The sequence below is a fragment of the Dromiciops gliroides genome, chromosome 2 (genome assembly GCF_019393635.1).
Source record: "Dromiciops gliroides isolate mDroGli1 chromosome 2, mDroGli1.pri, whole genome shotgun sequence".
NCBI lineage: Eukaryota > Metazoa > Chordata > Mammalia > Microbiotheria > Microbiotheriidae > Dromiciops > Dromiciops gliroides.
Genome location: NC_057862.1, coordinates 228,677,126 through 228,697,037, shown reverse-complemented (window position 1 = coordinate 228,697,037; position 19,912 = coordinate 228,677,126). Strand labels below are relative to the sequence as shown.

Below are 19,912 nucleotides of genomic sequence, written 5' to 3'. Positions count from 1 at the left end.
AGACTGAAATAGCAAAGTTCAGAAGAATGCATCTGGGGGCAAAGATAATGAATACTATTTTAGACATGGCAAGATTGAGATAACAAAGAAACATAGAGTTTAAAATGCTCAATAAATATTGGTACTATAGGCCAGGAGTTCAGGACAGAGATTTGAACTCTATATGGTGATGTAAGAGTAATCTGCATATAGATGATTATTGAACCCATAGGAGCTGATAAAATCAAGGAAAGTTTGTAGAAAGAGAACAAAAGAGGGCTTAGTGTAGATCTGTGGGTGCTCACACTATGAGGGGATGATAAAAATCTAGCAAAAGAGACGGATAAGAAATAGAGAAACAGGTAGGAAGAAAACTAATAAGATAAAAACATAAAGAAAAGAGTATAGGGGCGGCTAGGTGGCGCAGTGGATAAAGCACCGGCCCTAGAGTCAGGAGTACCTGAGTTCAAATCCGGCCTCAGACACTTAACACTAGCTGTGTGACCCTGGGCAAGTCACTTAACCCCAATTGCCTCACTAAAAAAAAAAAAAAAATTAAAAAAAAAAAGAGTATATAGGAGGAGGAGGAGGTAAACAGTGTCAAATTCTGAGAAGAGGACCTGCCCTTAGGGATACTGTTTCAGGGTGAAGATCAGAAAAATGGGAAAAGGGGTTGAATTTGTCAATTAAGAGATCACCAGAAATTCTGGAGAGAACAGTAGTAGAAGTATCAGTTGAATGATAAGGTCAAAAATTACATTGCAAAGCACTGATTAATGAGAGAAGAGGATGTAGAAGAAACGAATGTAGGTAACTTTTTCCAAGGAGTTTGGTTGTAGAAGGGAAGAAAAATGTAAGATGACTACTTAAGGCAATCGTAGGTCCAAGTGAAGGTATTATAAAGGCAGGAAAGCAATGGCATATTCATAAGCAGGAGGAAAAGCACTTTCAGATAATTAAAAACTCAATATTCATGATTAATACTTATGCTGCAAATTTATTTTTAATAATTGAGAAAAATATTACCAAATTTCTTTTGAGACAAATATGTTCCTAATAATTAAACCAGGAAGTAGAAAAAGTGAGGTACAAACCAATATCATCATATCACACTTCCCTCAATCATTCCTTGAATTTATACAAGGGATGAAACATTAAGCTCAATTAGGCAACATATTAACAAAACTAATTATATTAAAAATAAAATACCAAAAATCACATCATTATGTCAAAAGACAGAATAAGCTTCAATAAAATGTACTCAAGAATCTAAAAAAAAGAAGCACAGGTATAGAAAGGCCAATTTTTACTATGAATAAATATATATTATGGCTAAACCCTTAGTGATATTTGGTACAATTTTTTTCACTAATAGAGAGCTTAGCCGTATTCTAGCTGCATTGATTTTGTTCATTCAAAAGCTTTTCAATTTCACATAACTGAAATTGTCTCTTTTATCTTTCATGTTATCTTTTATCCATTATTGTATTTGTTGTGACATACATAATTTTCCCCAAAAATCCAAACTCCTAATAAGAATAATCCCCATGCCACAACTGTGAAAGGTGCCTCATTGTACTGCCTTCTATTGTTTCCTAATGATGTAACCTTTTATATTAATGTTACATTTCAATCTCAAGATTTTTATGGTATTCAGTACAAGATGCTGTGCTAAAACTGATTTATACCAGACTATTTTCCAGTTTTCCCAGCAGTTGTCAAAAGGGGAATCTTTTTTTCCCTCAAGTAGTTTGTATTCTTGGGTTTATCAAACACCAAGTTATTAAATTCAATTGTTTGACTGTTCTACTTTTCTATTTCTTTAACAGCACCAAATAGTCATCATTTTTACTACTTTAAAATGTAGTATAAGCTCTACAAGTTGTACTATCTTTCATTCCTACTTTTTTTCAGACTCTTGCTTGAGATTCCAAATCATTTGGGTTCTTCAGAATGTACTTCATTGCTATGTTTTGACTGATATATAACACTCAATTTTTAATTCAATTAGAGAATGGTTTGATTATATTGGTCCAGCCTAACCATGAGTAATGAATATTGATCCAATTATTTAAGTCATTCTTCATTTGTTCAATTAAGTTTTTATTAGTAGTTTGGATTTTGGGGGAAGATTTTATATGTCACAATAAATACAATTTATGATTAGAAGTATTTGAAAATTTTTGCCATTGAAATGAAATGTTTCTTATATTTGGAGTCCATTAACATCCAGAAAGCAACCTTATGCAAATATGTGAAGTGAATGTGATAGGTTCTGACTATGAAGGCAAAAGATTCAATGGATTAAAAGTTTATTTTCTCATTTAGATGGTTTGTACTCTTAGCAGTTTTAGGAGCATAATAAATCTGTTAAGAGGGAGCAGGGCAAGGCAGTAAGCTCTAAAGTGTGATCTATAAGGTAATCTGCTAGGGAGTAGGAAGAAATTATTAGAATTTATATTCATATTTTATCTAAAAATAAGTTAAAATAAGAAATGTATGATAAACTATGAATTAGTATCATTATAATTAATAATTATCATTGTTTTTACTGTGTGGATTGGTAGCCAAATGGCACAGCGGATGGAGCGTTGACCTTTCAGTCAGGAAGACTTTAATTCACATCCTCCCTCAAACTCCTGGGCAAGTAAGTCACTTAACCTTTCAGTCTTTTTCCTCATTTATAAAATGGAGATAATAGTAGTTCCTACCTTATAAGGTTGGTATAAAGATTAAAACAGACAATATTTATAAAGTGCTTTGAAAACCTAAAAGATCTATCTGAATGCTAGCTATAATCATTAGATACCGCTTATCATTTGGCACCTTCAGTTCATATGTCAGACTGTCACTTCACATGTCACATGTCATATATGCAGTTATCCCCAGGGAAGAGTGGGAATTCTACGACGTAGAGGAGGTGATGATAGCCCCCTCCCTTCTTTGTTACGAGTGTACTGGGATGTGTTCCATTTTATATAAACTAACTACTTTTAACCAAACTGATCCTCACAAAAGAGACACAAAGTGGCTTAAAATATTCCTGCAAAGAAACCATCGATTGCTTATTATTATTACTAAGAATGTGAAAGCAAAGGAACAAAAAAATGGCAGAGGGCACTTCTACTCCTGAAACAAACTTTTTGCCAGCCACATTATGAGGCAAAATGTAACAATGATAAAGTCAGATCAGACAAGAAGCTGGACAAAAGAAAATTTAGTTATCAAGAAAATTATTGAACATCTAGACATATATCTAGTATTGTTAACAATGGATCTAGTCCTCTTTGAGATCATATAAGTGTATTACAACTTCCATATGATTCAAAATTAAGCTTTTGTTGATGAAAATGATTTAAGTGGGTCGCTCACCAAATCCCTATATCTGCACATCTTAACAACTTGGAAATGGAATCTTCTAACTTTTTTTAAAAGACTTTCAGGTAAAAGTTTTAATGGGATTTGAATTAATTTGATAAGAGTGTAAAAATGTAATACTTTCTAATTAATGTACAGTAAAGATTGTGACATCAAAGAAGATAGAAATTTACTAGCAAAATTTCTAAAGAAACCTTGGAACAACTGGTGAATGGAATTGAAAATGGAATATAGTAAGGGTTGCAATGGAATATCTCCCATGAAGCTGAGCCTGCACTCAGGCCCCTTCCTGTGGAAAATATGAGCTGACCCCTTGCCAAAGAACATGTACAACCAGCAGCTCTTAATTGTTCCCTATCTGTCACCTCAACTGGGATTTGAAACAAAAAAGAATTGGCAGCTAGGTGGTACAGTGGATAGAGCACTGGCCCTGGATTCAGGAGGACCTGAGTTCAAATCCAGCCTCAGACACTTAACAATTACTAGCTATGTGACCCTAGGCAAGTCACTTAACCCCAATTGCCTCATCAAAAAAAAAAAAAAAAAAGAATTGGCAACTAAGCCAAAATGGGCTACCCTCCACAGCAGACCAAAATAGTCAGGTAGGTGGCTCAAGAGAGTGCTGAATATGGAGTCAGGAAGACTTGAATTCAAATCCTACCTCAGATACTTAATAGCTGTGTGACAGAGGGCAAATCACTTAACCTCCACGTGCCTCAGTGTCTTCAACTGTAAAATGACATTAACAATAACACCAATTTTCCAAGGTTGTTGTAAGGATCAAATGAGATAATATTTGAAACCTTAAAACATTATATAAATGCTTGGTGGTGGTGGTTGTATCCATCGAAAAGTTTTGCCTCTCTTGGTCTTTTATGAGGCAGTTGCTTGGGACTATGCCAGCACATGGCGGCAATTAAAATATATGGTTATCTGAGTGAGGCTGAAACTAGAGCTCAAGTTTCTAGCCGTCTCTTCTGTTCAATTGTTTCTTTTCCTGAATCTGGGTCACTAAGCATCAATCCTGGGAGATAAAACATTTCCAGCTGTGGTGCCTACCCAAGTTCAAGAGTCCCTTGGTTCCTAAGTTGGTGCTGGCTCCCAGGGAGCTTCCTGCTTCCTGCTACTATACCGGATGCTCTGAGGCAAAGATAAGAACAATCAGGGGAATATTGCAACTGAAAGGACTAAGAAAACCCAAACCAAGCACTGCCTGGACAATAGATTCAAATCTTCTAAGTCATTCAGAGGTAGTGATAGTCTAAGGGAAAAGTGAAATGTCTGCACAGCAGTCCTACAAAAATGACTTTACCTCTCAGGGATAGTATAATAGGTAAAATGAATGATTGTTTTACATTTTAAGCATTTATTATTGTGACCTATGAGTCTTTTTTATGTTTTAAAGATTTTTTTGTGGAAGACAAATAGTTGATCTATACCTGATATCTATTTTATACATTTGAGTTCTTGTTCTAGAAAAGAGTCTGTTATTTTAGAGAGACCCTAGACTCAAATTCCCTTATACAAATTTTCTCCAAAACTTTGCAGTAGAGGTATAAAGGGGCAGAGAAGACAAGAAAAAACTGATCTCCCCTCTCTTTGGAATCAGGAAGGCCATTAAGATGAAACTGCAGGGTCCAAAATGAGAGACACTTTGGAGAGAGGCTACCTCCCCCCCCCCCCCCACACACACACACATTATATAAATATATATGGTTAACAAGAGGATCATGATTTAGGAAGTGCATCCACTAATGAACTTCTTTTTTCTGATTCTAGGTTAATTCTGGGAGCAGTAACTTTTAGCTCTGACAGCCATTAAAACCAAATATCAAAATAAACTTAACCAGACCTTCAAATTTCTTGGTTTAACAAAGGGTTAAAATAAAATTTTCAAAAACCAATGAAGCACTAAAAATATTAATACTATTTTAGTAAAAGCAAAGAGGGTTTATGTACAATGAATAAAACAAAATTTTTAAATATTTGTTTCATCCTGATTGCATCCTTTTTAATTTGTTTTTATAGGTTTATATCATAAGCTAAACATTCATACAGCAATACACTATGCAATTTATAAATAACTATACATATATTTGACATGTGTTGGTCAAATATTTTTTACTAATTAGAGTTGTGTGATCAAAAAAGTTTGAAGCAAAGAGGATGGAGTGCTGGGATTAGAGTCAAGACATTTAGGTTTTTAATCATGGGCTACATGACTGTGGACAAGATGCAACCTTTATGTGCCTCAGGTAACTCCCTAGGCCTTTATCATAAGTCATAGTAGTGGGTAGGTAGAGGGAGTTTCCTATACTGAAGAAATCACATTTCATTTGCTTAGTTGGGGAATGGAGCCATTGACGAAATTATATAAAATCTCATTTCTTTTTATGCAGGAGTGGAAGGCTGTCTAAAAACAAACACAGAGAAAACAATTTAGTTTCCCACTTAAGATGATATGCTATCATACTAAAGTCACTCTAAAGATAAGTTAGCTATAAAGTCTGTCAGAATAACGTATGAACAATTAAATTCTGCTTATTCCCAAAAACTAGTCCTTTTCTTTTAATGATATCTTAGGTAGCCAAGAAATGAGCAATTATCAGTTACTTATAAACTGAAGAATCACAATCTTGTTTCATGGCATGATTTTTTTTCTCCTAGTAAGTCCTTCAACAATAATTCTCCCAGGTAAATTTTATTTTTCTAGAAACTCTACTTAAAAACTACCACTACCGGGAGGCAGCTAGATGGCGCAGTGGATAGAGCACTGGCCCTGGAGTAAGGCGTACCTGAGTTCAAATCTGGCCTCAGACACTTAACACTTACTAGCTGTGTGACCCTGGGCAAGTCACTTAACCCCAATTGCCTCACTAAAAAAACAAAAAAACAAAAAAAACTACCACTACCACTACCTACTGTTAAATTAAAGAAAAACAAATATTCCATTGATTTACCAAAAAGCAAACAGTCCTCAGAAAATTAAAGAAATTGGTAACAGTTTTAAGAGTTAATTTTATATATATCAATAAAAAGCATGGTATAGAAATAATATTGAACTTCAAATCCATTAAGAAAATGGAAAGGAAAATTCAAGAGACAATTGCTTATTTGCCTTCAGGTGCTTAGTAAATGGCCTCTCTTCATTGACCAATAAAGAGCAAAAGCTTCATTAAAATTTAGGGTTGAATTAAAAACAAAATAAAAACATTCATTCCAACTCCCTTTTCTGGTACCTCAGTATATGTGAACCACAGAAGAGGACCTCTCCCAACCTCTGGGTCCAAGAATTAGGCTGATAAAGTCAACTAGAAAATAAAAATATTTCTTAATTTTGACTGTTTTCACTTCTGTAGAATTTGTGTCATTAGTCTAATAAATGAAGAAACTGGGGCAAGGAACTAAATTTAACAAAATTTTTCCAACATTTAAAATACTAGTGCAGCCAGATCTCATCTGTTTTAGCATCCATGTATGCATTTCCATTGATGACTTTTGTCTCATTTTCATCTAAAAATTACTGTTATTGGTTGAATTAAAACCATGTACCTTTAGTGTGTTTTTCAAATAAAAAGAGGACTAATAGTCTTTGCAACTAAAATAATCAGGGTCTCTGAGTAGACTTTACATTTAAATGTTATTGCTGCCTTTTGTTTTTAATACCTTTATATTAATCATTCCTCTTATTCATCTTCTACTACTTATCTCCCTATCGCCATACAAAAAGTAGTCATCCAATATAAACAAGAAAAATAGTTAAGCAAAACCAGCTAACAGTGACTTGTACTTGACAGGTTTCTCTGCTGATAAAAGGTAAGCAAAATTGGTCATTACAATCAATTAAAGTTGGCTGGGTTTCTGTCTACTTTTCATTTGCATTATGGCAGATACTATCTTACTTTTTGGTTCATAAGCTAATGATCTTAAGATACACTTAAATTCAAGAATGTAAAAACCATCTGACAATAGATGTGGCTCTTAATATCGTTTCTTACTATATTAAGGTTTTAGGTTAATGGAAGAGTAAAAGGAATAAAAAAAAGTTTTATTAATACATAATAATAGCAAATACATTATACCTTGGCATTAATTACTTGAACAGTAAATATAAGTTACTAAGTAAGTTTGGTTGTTTGCACTGATGTTCAGGACTAGGTTTCTGCTTAAATATTTAATTAAAATGAACTAGGGAACTCCTTTCTGAAAGGAAATATTTATAAAGGTATTAACATGCATGTATTCATATATTTAAAAATGCATACTTTTTTATAGAACCATTACCTTCTAGTTCAAACTAAATGATTCTTTTCTACCCAAACACAAGATAAATTTAAATGTGGTATAATATAAAGTAGCTGATACAACAGTTTATAAAATAAAAGATAGTAAAAAGAAAAAAATTGCTTCTGCGCTAAAGAAAAAACTAGCAGCAAAAAGTGTGTCCAAATGCTTTCACTGTATTAATCACCTAAGTCAGTTGTTACTATATATTATTTCTTTTCCATGTTATTCTCCAATTGTTAGGACCAGCTTCTGGAAAGTGAATTATAAGTTTCTATTGATGAATTATCATGTCAGTTGTCATTTACTTATCAGTTAGCATTTAGTTTAAATTATGATCCATACTCCTTTAAGATTCTTCAATGAACCTAAAAGTCAAATATCAGTTTATTTCAGGAAGGCTGACTAAATGGATGTAAGAAGTCAGCAGGGATTAAATCAGAACAGAACCATTGATCAAGGATGCCTGGAATTCTTTGGAATACAAATAGCTTATCAAGGTTAATGAGGTTCAACTTGAGTTTCGAGTAAGAGAATTAATGCATTTGGTATGTTCAGCACAGTTACCGATTTAAGGTCTTAGATAAATTTCCACAGGTAAATTATACAAACTCAAAGGTAAGTTCCACTTCTATCTCCACATTTTTACTAATGTGAAATGATTGTTCATACTTTATTGTGTATTGGAGGCTAACAAAAACTATCACAATTAGTAACTCAATAAAGGTACTTTTAAAAATTTATAATCTTTCTAAAAACCCATGTGAATTTAACAAAACCCACCCAATTACCCATAGTAATATCCATAGTATTTAACACAGGTATAATGTACAAAATATACAACATATTTCTCAAATGAATGAATCTCTATTAATTCCTCTAATAATTATTCAAATCTGTACTAATCATATACCATTAGCAAGGCAGTAAGCTGGTTTTTTGGGGATACAAAGATCAAATCAGTAAGAATTTTTAGTGCCTACTAATGCGAAGCCCTGTGCTAAGATATACATGGCAAGATGCTATGGGAGCCAAAAAGAAAGCTAACGAGTCTTAGAATGCATTAAAAATTGTGCAGCTTTCAAGAATAAGAAAGCAGCAGTCTGTCTCATTGAACCTGTCCTAATAAGACCACCTCTGAAATCCTGTTTTCCATTCTAAGTGCCACATTTTAGGAAGGACAACAATAAAGACATTAGAAGCAGCTGGGTGGCCAATGGATGGAACTCTAGACCTACCTGGCATTAGAAAGACCTGAATTCAAATTCTACCTCAGATATTTGATAGCTGTGTACCCTAGGCAAGACATTTAATCTGTCAGCCTCAGTTTCTTTATCTGTAAAATGGGAATAATAATAATAATAATAATAATATTATAATGCCTACCTCCCAGGGCTGTTGTGAAGGTCAAATGAAATAATATATGTGAAACGTTTTTAAAATTTTGAAGTTCCATATACATGTTACATACTAACAACTAGAGAACAATTAGCTTATATGGTAAAGCTAATTGATTGAAGCTAAGAGGAATATTTTAGCCAAAAGAAGAAAAGAAAAGGCTTAGGAAAAGACATGATAGCTATCATGAGATATCTAACTAGGCTGTCACTTGAAGTGGGAATAAGATTTGCCTTATTTAGCCTCAGAACACAACATCAGGTAGAAAATGTAAAGAGGTCAGCCCAGGTTTCAGTGGACAATATGCTATTTCATGACCTTCTAGCCATTAAATAGTTTGTACTATTTAAAAATTAGTTTGTAAAAAAAGGATATAACAATCCCAGGTGTTTTTTTTAATTTTCCTTTCAAACTAAAATGTAAGAGTTTAATATCTTGAGCACAAAGCTATCTAAAAGAATTTCACAATGTCTGCAAACTCTGTAGGACCTAATCAAATCCCTCCATGAAACTGAAGTAAATCTAATCAGGTCAAGAATTATCGATAAATTCTAACTAAAAGGAGTTAAGAAAAGACACTGAGTGATAAAATCTTAGAGAAAAAATGAATGACATATTTCCTAAATGCCACAGAAAAGTTCATCTTTCAGTTTCTCCAAAGAGAAAGACCCTTGAAAAGGGTTATAAGCTCAATGCAAAACATGTGGCAAAAGTTCCTATGTCAATGTTTGAGATAAACATTCACAGCATCTGTCCATCTGATATATAATAAAAGAAAACCATTAAGACTCAACATCTAATACCCTAAACCAAAATCTCCCATCATGTCCCCAACACTTCTTCCTATCCCTATAAGTCAAAGGATCATTAAGCAAGAGGCAAAGGAAAAATCCAGGGTCAGTGAATAAGAAGGCAATAAGGTGGCTATAATTACCAAGTGAAAAATCAAATAACAGAAAGCTCAAGAGTGCTTTTTCAGGTCATCCCACAAGCAGGACACCAGGTGACACAATCCATACAGAAATTTTTTAAAAAGCAGCATCTGGTTCTGAACAGCTGACAAAGGGATTTGTCCACCCTTGATAGTTACTAACACATTTTTTTAAAAATTTTTACTTCTGGAAAAATAACTTCAGTTTTACAACACAATTTTTTCTTAGCTATACAAAAGGCTAAAAAACAACCCGCAAAGACGATTTAAAATGCTTTGGGCCTACCACTGATCTAGGTATATTTCTAATAAGGTATTTATTAAATACATCAGAAAACATTATGTAAGGAACATAAATATTTTATATCTTTAGGATGACTACTAAACGTAATCCAAAAGATATTTTCTATAATTCCTTGACAACACTGAAGGAAAATGCAAACTCTAAGGATGATAACAAAAATACTTCTTTCCAGGTTCATAAAAATAACTGCCTTCAATACTTGTTAAGTCCCAGGATATTTAACTATTCGTTTTCAATTTTGAAATCCCTCAGTATGGCATCACAATAAAATTACATGGGTAAATTTATTGTCAAAAATATATACTAAGCTATATGGAGGCTTCTCAGAATAGGACATTAACATTTGATCTATCTTGATTATTCAATTGTAATAGAAATGAAGTAGTTTCTTTCAAACTTATCTTCTCTTATTCTTATTTTAATACTTTTTTAGAATTATTGTATGTGTCCTAGGAATAAAAGATTAATATAGGTTGTCCCAAAATTTTAGGGCAATTTTAAACTTTAATAGCTATTAAAGCTTAAATAGCTTAAAACTGCACTATTTTAAAAACTGCAAAAATGACTTCTGGGACAGTCTGTATAATGAAATGTGGTAGTTCTCTGACCTAATTTATGATGGATCAGAAAAAATACTTCAAATTCAATGTTGCTTCTCAAATTCATCAGGTCCAACTAGCTTTAGTTTGGAAAGTAGACTTTTGGTCTGAAGAAAAAAAAGGCAAACATCATCCTTTCAGAGTAATTTTCCACCTGTCAATGTTGCATTGGCACACACCTAGTTTCTCAATGGAGTGGTCACTCGGATCTTCAAAATGAAAAGTAATTGCAAGTGGAATAAGAATATTTAATTTAGAAAAAGAAGAAAGAAAAGGCTGTTGAGCTATATGAAATAGTTGAGGAAGAGGTTTTTGTGAAATACCTAGATTGAGAAAAAGGACCTAACTGCCTATTTTTTTAAGTACATTAGACAATTTTTGTTGAACACAACTATGGTTCTACAGATTAAATTTTAAAATATCAAAGTCACCTCTGTTTGTTCTTCTAACTGTGCTTTTTCCTTGTCTTTTCTCTCAATGCATCGCTTCAATTCCTGTACCTCAGACATCATGACATTGTGGTTCAGTTTGGCTTTCAGCTCTGAGATCTGTTTCTCCAGCTCTTGCTTCTCCCGATCAGACTTCTCAATCCCTTTTAAGATCAAATAAGATTATACATATAAGTAATATATACATAAAGGTATCATTGATGTAACATACAGACCTTTCATACATAGAAGAATGGCAGATAAAGTTATCATCCATCAAGAAGCATTTAGTATCCCAAAGACATCCCCAAAAAGAGAAAAAGACTTATTTGTACAAAAATATTTCTAGCAGCTCTTTTGATGGTGGCTAAGAATTGGAAATCAAAGGAATGCCCATCAATTGGGGAATGGCTAAACTGTGGTATATGATGGTGATGAGATATTATTGTACTGTAAGAAATGACAAGCAGGATGATTTCAGAAAGGCCTGGAGAGAAAGACTTATATGAACTGATGTATAGTGAAGTGACCAGAATCAAGAGACAGCAATAGTTTGATGAAGAACTGTGAATGACTTAACTAATCTAAGCAATACAATGATCCAAGACAATACCAAAGGACTACTGATGAAGCATACTATCCACCTCCAAAGAAAGAACTGATATTGATGGAACACAGACTGAAGCATGCTATTTTTCACTTTCTTTCATTCAAGTTTTCTTATACAAAATGACTAATATGGTAATGTTTTACATAATTGTACATGTATAACCCATATCTGATTGCTTCCATCTCAGGGAGGGGGAAGGGAAGGAGGGATAAAAATTGGAGCTCAAAACTATACATAAAAAGGTTTATTACTTTTTTTAAAAAGTATATAAAGGGGGCAGCTACATGACTCAGTGGATAGAGTACTAACTCTGGAGTCAGGAGTACCTGAGTTCAAATCCAGCCTCAGACACTTGACATCTACTAGCTGTGTGACCCTGGGCAAGTCACTTAACCTTGATTGCCTCACCAAAAAAAAAAAAAAAATATATATATATATATATATATATATATATATATATATATATATATATATATATATATATATATATATATATATATATATATATATAAAGAAAGTAACAAACCCAGTTCTCAAAGGCACCTATAGCCTATTATGGAAGACAACACATACACATATACATATATACAGAATAAAAATATGTGAAATAAATACAAAATAGATACAGAGCAATAATAATTGTTAACATTTATTGTTAACACTTACTATGTGCCAGGAACTGCACTAAGAATTTCATAATTATTATCTCATTTGATCCTCACAACAACCCCGGGAGGCAAGTGCTATTATTATCTCCATTTTACAAATAAGCAAAATGAGACAGATAGGTTGAGTGACTTGGCCAGGGTCACACAGCTAGTAAGTGTCTGAGGCCTCAGTTCTCAAGTCTTCCTGACTTCAGGCCTGGCTCTCCATTCATTGAGCCATCTAGCTACCATCATTCTAGAATAGAATAGTTAGGTAGCTCATTAGAACACTCAGGAAAGGCTTCATAAAGGAGATCATGTTTCCGTTGTGCCTTAAAGGAAGAGAAGGTCTCTATGAGGAGGTGGTGATGGGCAACTATATTCCAGGAATTATTCCATTCTCCAATATTTCAAGATTCATGATCCATCTCAAATTGATGCTATAGATGTTTCCACTTAGTAGTTCTTGTCTCTTCAAGGAATACAGTGGAAGAATGTGTGCATCCTTTGTCAATCCAAAATGGTTGCCCTGTGCCAGTAGTTCTCAAACTTTTCCATAGTTGCAGAACCTTTCAGCTGAAATAAGACTTTGGCAAAACTCTTATACTAAAATATTCAAATTAATATCTTTAATTCTATTAATGGACTGCCTAAAATTGTTACCAAAAAATAAACTTGAAATGTTTAAGGATTGCTCACAGTATAGTTTGAGAAATATTACATTATGCTACAAAACCACAAAAGCTGAAGTTTCTCTCTTGAGATTTCTATCAGCAAAATCCTAGTCTCCTCTAAGTCCTACTTGTGGCTTTTACCCATTTAGTTGAATGGGAATCTACAACCCAACTATTCCACCCAAGGGACTATTACTGAAGTTCACATAATGAAAAATTTTTGCCATATAAATAATGAACTGGTGTTGTTAAATCTTTTATTATGACTTGTACTTCTATGATCACTGATTCACTAAACCAGGAGAGTTTTACTGGAAATTACAACACAAAGCAAGGAAATTTGATTTGACACTATTTTTGAAATAACCCAAGACTCTAGTGCTTTTAAAAAGAATGAGAGTGAAAAGGTTAAATTTTTTAAAGATTCAGTTGTTTTTCTTTTAAAAGCTATTAAAGGCTAACATGAAGGATTTTTTCTTAGCTTACTAGGACTATGGAGAATAACTTGCAGCAACAATGAGTAAATTTTGAAGCCTCTCTCATCTAACTGCTGTTAATGAGCTCTCTCTCTTCAACAAAATGGCAGTTACCAACATATGGCTGTAAAGAAAACTAAAAAACCTTCCACCAGCCCATAGATATAACTAAAAGAAGGACACAATGCAGAATGAAATCTATTTGAATACCCATAATAAAATGAAGACTAGCAAGATCTGATGACATTTGGGTCCTATCTACTCATTTATAAAATTATAGTTAGCTCAAAATCTGCCCTCTTCTGATCATTCCCTAGCAGTGAATACAATCTTTTGTCAATAAACCTATGAGAAACTATCCCCACCTAGTCAATTTATGTTTTCCACGCACCATAAACGCAGGAAATATCCTTCCTATAATCCCTGAGAAGATCTAGCTTGGAGTCAAATCTGACTGAAGAGGATACACCTGCAAATTTTAGGATCATCTACCAAGTCAGACAAAGAGTATAGGTGGGGTTGGCCCATTGGATAAAAAGAATACTTATTTATAATGGAGGGGAATGCTCCCCTGAGTATCAGAGCCAAAGAAATGCCTACAAGAGATAATACCACTTTCCTGTATTAGCATGAATAGTATTATTATCAAAGCACTCCAGAGACTAAGAAAACAGAAATAGTCCAGTAGTGCACAATATTAAACACAGATTACCAAAGCAAGGTCTTTTGCTGTATCATTTCACTCATAGATTACTGGAATAAAACAGAATCAGAGTCAATGAACCCTGCTATCTAAATTGTTCTTTTAGAAGCTCCAAAGAAGTAGCATCATTGTATATTTCCATTACTTTCTAACATATAATTCATATTCCTCTATGGATGTTATACCACAGAACTCACAGCCATATATCATCAGCAGGAGGTGGTGGTGGTAGTGGTGGTGATGGTGTTTGTCGAGTATTTCAGGGAGAGTCTGAAATTTTCCAAATGTAATTTAGCCCATTCTCTTCATATAAGAATTTAAGAACAATGGACTAAAAATCCAAGTGCATACCATAACCTAGATAATAAGCAATCTTCATACACTTGGTTTTGCATATGTCATTTTGGGGAAGGGACTTTGGTAAATTTTTTTTCACAATTTGTCTACTTCATCCTCAATAACTAATGCTGATGAATATATAACCAGCAATTATCTTCACGTTGGTCTTTTTTTTATTATACTCACTATAAGCAAGACAAGGCAAAATGTCTAGTCATTTTAAAATGATGTTTCATGTTGCCTTTCAGTACACAATAAAATAAATTCTGCCAACTTCTTTTGGCTTCCCAGAAGAGAAACTAGCCCACCTTTCCATGCATCCCATGGTCCTCCATGTCTTCTGAATTTATTGAAAGGGAAATCATCAATATTAAGTTGGTTCACTCTTCCAACAGTGCATCAACTCGATGACCACCATACAAAGATTTCACATGTAGGGTACCAAAAATTCCTGTTTTTAGACTACCTAAACACTATTTTTTTTTTTGGCATTTTCTCCTTCTTTTTCCACCAGTCCACCATTGTCACTGTATATATCACACTTAAGGTCATTATGGATATTTCTTTGTTTCATGGGTTACCACAGCTAAAGAAATTTTCACAAAAAGGCTAAAAGATGAATCTTCCTTTTTATGGTAGATGAATTTCAGACAGCTGATCTCTAAATTACTGACGATGAATCTTATTAAGGTTTGTTCTTCATGGACATTTTGCTTTGGTATTTTTAACAGATGGAGGCCATCAAATTTTTCCTGAAGAAAAGCTACCTAGGATTTCCCCTAATTGTTATAATCCCAGTGTGAGTTGGGGGAGGTGGTTGGGAATGGGAGGTAAAGAAGAATGATAAGAAGAAAGGTTCATTTGACATATGGCACTATAGAAAGCTCAAGTCACTGAACAAGGAAAGATGAAAACTTGATGACTGGTTATACTACTTTCCTCTATAGGAATTCCCTAAACCAACAGAAAAGCTGATGTAAAAGTGACAACCAACTTAGAAGACCACTTAGCTAAGGTTTCAAGAAAGACTTGTGAATCATAATCTGTTAGGCAGCCCAGTGCCTGAAGTTGATAACTGAATGAATGAATGAAAGGGAGGAAGGAAGGAAGGAAGGAAGGAAGGAAGGAAGGAAGGAAGGAAGGAAGGAAGGAAGGAAGGAAGGAAGGAAGGAAGGAAGGAAGGAAGGAAGGAAGGAAGGAAGGAAGGAAGGAAGGGAGGGAGAAATGAATGAAAAAGCATTTATTAAACACTTATTATGTGTAAAGCATTGTGCTAAGCACTGGGCATATTATAGAAAAGATAGTCCCTGCTCTCTAGGAGCTCATATTGTAATGGAGGAGACCACATATATAATAGGGATCATCTGCACGTCAGATGAAAATGTACCATGGTCCTCAGGGTGTAGTTAAAAAACAGGTAATAATATCTCTTCTTTAATAATGCCAAATTTACCAAAATTACCATATGCTATACTATTTTGACTGTGATGTTGTGAGAAAATAATGAGATTTGACAGATGCCCAGGGAACCCACCTGAAGACTGATTTGGAATTGATTGAATTGGGTGAGACTGACTGATAGACTGAGAACCTACTTAAGGTTGTTTAAATCAAGGCCACACCTGGCTGGCCCTGACTGGGGTGTTATTCTCAGAGACTGTGGACTACAACATCAACATGAGACCACCCTCAACCAATCAGTTTGAAGGATGTCCCCTTCTGAGGGAGGGGGGCAGGAAGTAGGAGGTGAGGCTCACTCCCTGGGGCTGCCCTTTTTCCTTCTGGGACTTCAGTTTGGTGGCAGAGAGGAAAGGAGATAGGCTTTCCTTGCTTTACTTTCTGTACTCCATGTGTTCTCTTTACTCTTTAATAAATGCTTACTACCAAAAACTGGTGCTGACGTTTCTAGCTTATAAGTAAACCTTAGCTAGTTCTCCCCCGACACTGGGGGTAGAAACAAGGTGACCACACATTAGATTTTAAATGCCACAATGTCAAGAACTTGCTTTTCTTTGTTCCTATGGCTCCAAGGCCCACAAAAGCAATTGCCAGCCCACAACTCCACAGGGATTTATTCCCCAAAGATGGCTGCTAAATTTGTGCTAGAAACACTGCTCTTCCCAAGGCTATCTCCACTGAGCTCTGCAGAGAAATGGTAGTTTAACTTGTCTGGTATATCTTGTGTCCTCTGTCTCTCCCTTAGGGTGCTTTCTTGTTTTAGCTTGACTGAATTACCCACCCTGGAGGTGTCAGCTGTTGGGATTGGCAGCAAGCAGACATGGTGGTGATAACCCTCCCAGAGCTCTTGGTCTTACCTACCTGTTGATGGTAGTTGGGATAAGAAGTGAGAGTACAAAAAGTAATTGTAATGAAAGAACAGAGATTGTTTTCCAGGGAAACATTTCTAACAGAAATGATTTTAAATGATAAATATACCTCTTCTAAACCTCCTGTCATCTTCATGATCCTCCTGGTGGTTTGTCTGTTGCTTACAAATCTGTGGTGCTTGATATTCTGAGAGTTGAGCACGCAGGTCTTCTATCTAAATACAGGCAATAACAATAACAATGGTATATTTTACTAAACTCCATAAGCAACAGAGACATTTACTAAATGTATAAATTATTACCAACTCTGTGTATAAAAGGTCTCCTTCAAAGGAACTACATAGTCTGCTTTCTCAATAGTCACTAGGATCCCTTCTCTGCAGTCTCCATAATGTGCCCTGCCTGATTTCCTAGGTCTTGCCAACATACAGACTGCCTTTCTCCTTCCTCTTTGACAATCTATGTCCATCATGCCATAAAAATTGACTTCTAGAAATTCTCCCTTGATTAAACTTTGCTTATTCCTTCAAGATTCAACCCCCCCATATAAGACTTTGGTCTGTATTATAATTTTTATACTTTTTTCTCTTCCATTTGTAGGTATCCCAGCTATTTATTTAGCTTACAAGCACTTTAAATCCAAAGATTAATCTCTCCAATTCTTTGGTACTTTCCCATAGCACATAGAGCCTTGCTCTGAATAAAACAAATGATTGCTAATTTAAGAGATTTACTATATACCCCATTACTGTCTATTTACAATGTCTATTCCACTACAAAATGACACAGTAGAAAGAACACACTAGACCTAAAGTCAGGGGACCTGGGTTCTCTTCCTGGCTCTGTAACTATATGATCTTGTAACCTGACCTCTCTGAGTCTCAATTCCATATGCTATAAAAAAAGAATGACAAATACTCTTTCACCTAGCTGATAGTATTATCATGAGACATAAATGAGATACAACAGACAAACCATATGGCAAACTATACAGTAAGAACAAATTGCTACCTAAAAATATAATTATTTACTAAAATATATGCATATACATGTGTTATATGTATATGTATAACATATATGTAATTTTATAGTTTTATTTATTATATTGTGTAACTATAGATACATATATGTAACCTTTAGTTTGGTGTTCTATTGGCTCTCCTCCTACTTGTCTAACCACTCTTCTGTCTCCTTTGTTTGAACATCTTCCATAATGAAACCCTTAACTAGATGTACTCCACCCCAAGTCTCCATGGGTTCAATTATCATCTCCAAGCAGATGATCTCATCGTATTTTCTCTCCTATGCTTCAATTCCATCAACATCTTTCTAGCATCCTTGTTTATAATCTTAGGATGTTATTTTTGACTCTTGTTAATAATAATATAATAACAAGAGCTAGCACTTAACTAGCACTTCAGTGTTAACCAAATGTCCTTTACATGTGTTCTCTCCTTCTATCCTCACAACAACTTTGTGAGGTGGTTGTTATTATCTTCCTTGTTTTACAGATGAGGAAACTGAGGCTGAGGGAAGCTAAATGCCTTGCATTTACACAACTAATTAACTAAGAATTACACAACTAATAAACACTTTTCACCTTTTTGATTCCAAGGGGTAGCATTCTATCACCTATGCCACGTCAGACAGAAAGACAATTAGAAAAGCACATTTCATATCCAATGAAATTAATGCAGCTATTTAAAGTTATTGAATTTTAAATATAAAAAAGAGCTCAATTCTCATTATGGAAAAAATGGGCTAGAAAATGTAATGTTTAAAAATTTAAGGCTTATCTTTCCTTTAAAAAAAAAAAAGGAAAGTAGCCCCTGAAAAGTTGAGTTCAATGTAGTGTTGGATTCAAAGTTACCCCCAACCTATAAACGTCTGTTTTATATCTTTTACTTCCTCCTTCACTCTTCACTGCCTTTGCAAATAAAATTAAGTTCCCAGGAAAAGTTTATTGAATAGATCCACTCTGCTTTTACATTTCCCATCCCAAGAAGAAATATAAAGTAGAAATGTGAGCAATAATCAGCAAGACACATTGTCACAGTGGGAACCTGTGTCTTTTGCCAGCTTACTCTGAATTTTCTTGAACCATCATAGTTGGCTTATATATGCTAATACATTCGGGAAGGAAGGGGGGAGTCTAAGAATACCAAGTGTGTTTGTTTGTTCACCTATTCTAAAGGACTTAATAGTACAGAGAGACTCAATCACAGTTTAATATAAAAGATTTTCATAGCTCACATAGATTTACCTGAAGTAAAAGTGACTCTCGACTGCTTTCTGACTGTGCCAACAGCCTTCGGGATGTTTCCAACTCCTGCTCAACCTAAGGTTTGAATAAGGGATAAAAAAGAAATTTGAAGGTTCAGTGAAACTGCAGAGAACTAAATCACTGTTAGCATAGCATAAGAGGAGGAGGGAAAAAAAAAATGAACAGTTTCAGTAGATGTCCCAAACCTAGAGGGTAAGAACAAATTGCTTGTAGGAAATACAAATAATTGCTTACTAAAAAAAAACTTTAAGACCTTTTTAAAAATTTAATCACATGGAATGGCATTAGAATAAAGGCTGATATAACTAATCTATTTAATATGCATTTTCTTTAATCTCCTCCTTTCTTTATAACATTATCATCATAAAAGCGGCTAATCCAAAATCTAAGTTCAAAGTAAGAAAGCTCTTGTTTTCAGATTTTCTTAGCAGTATCACCCACACATTCACAGACATAACCCAGAGCGCTGAGATAAGTTACCATGAAAGCAACTGAACCTTCAGGAATAAAGAGTTTACCAAGTACTCTTTTTTAAACTAAGAAATTTAGTA

The 19,912-nt window shown here is 34.3% G+C and overlaps 1 protein-coding gene across 1 annotated transcript in view; it reads right to left on the bottom strand.

Annotated features, from left to right (window-relative positions):
- The window catches only part of CEP128 (centrosomal protein 128), a 235,161-nt gene that overhangs the window by 98,553 nt on the left and 116,696 nt on the right, over positions 1 to 19,912 (bottom strand). The window contains exons 11-13 of the mRNA XM_043986021.1: positions 19,341 to 19,415; positions 17,187 to 17,292; positions 11,305 to 11,465 (exon numbers count right to left, since the gene is read on the bottom strand). Of these exons, the coding sequence (XP_043841956.1) occupies positions 11,305 to 11,465; positions 17,187 to 17,292; positions 19,341 to 19,415 (342 nt within the window). The remainder of the gene's footprint in view (positions 1 to 11,304; positions 11,466 to 17,186; positions 17,293 to 19,340; positions 19,416 to 19,912) is intronic.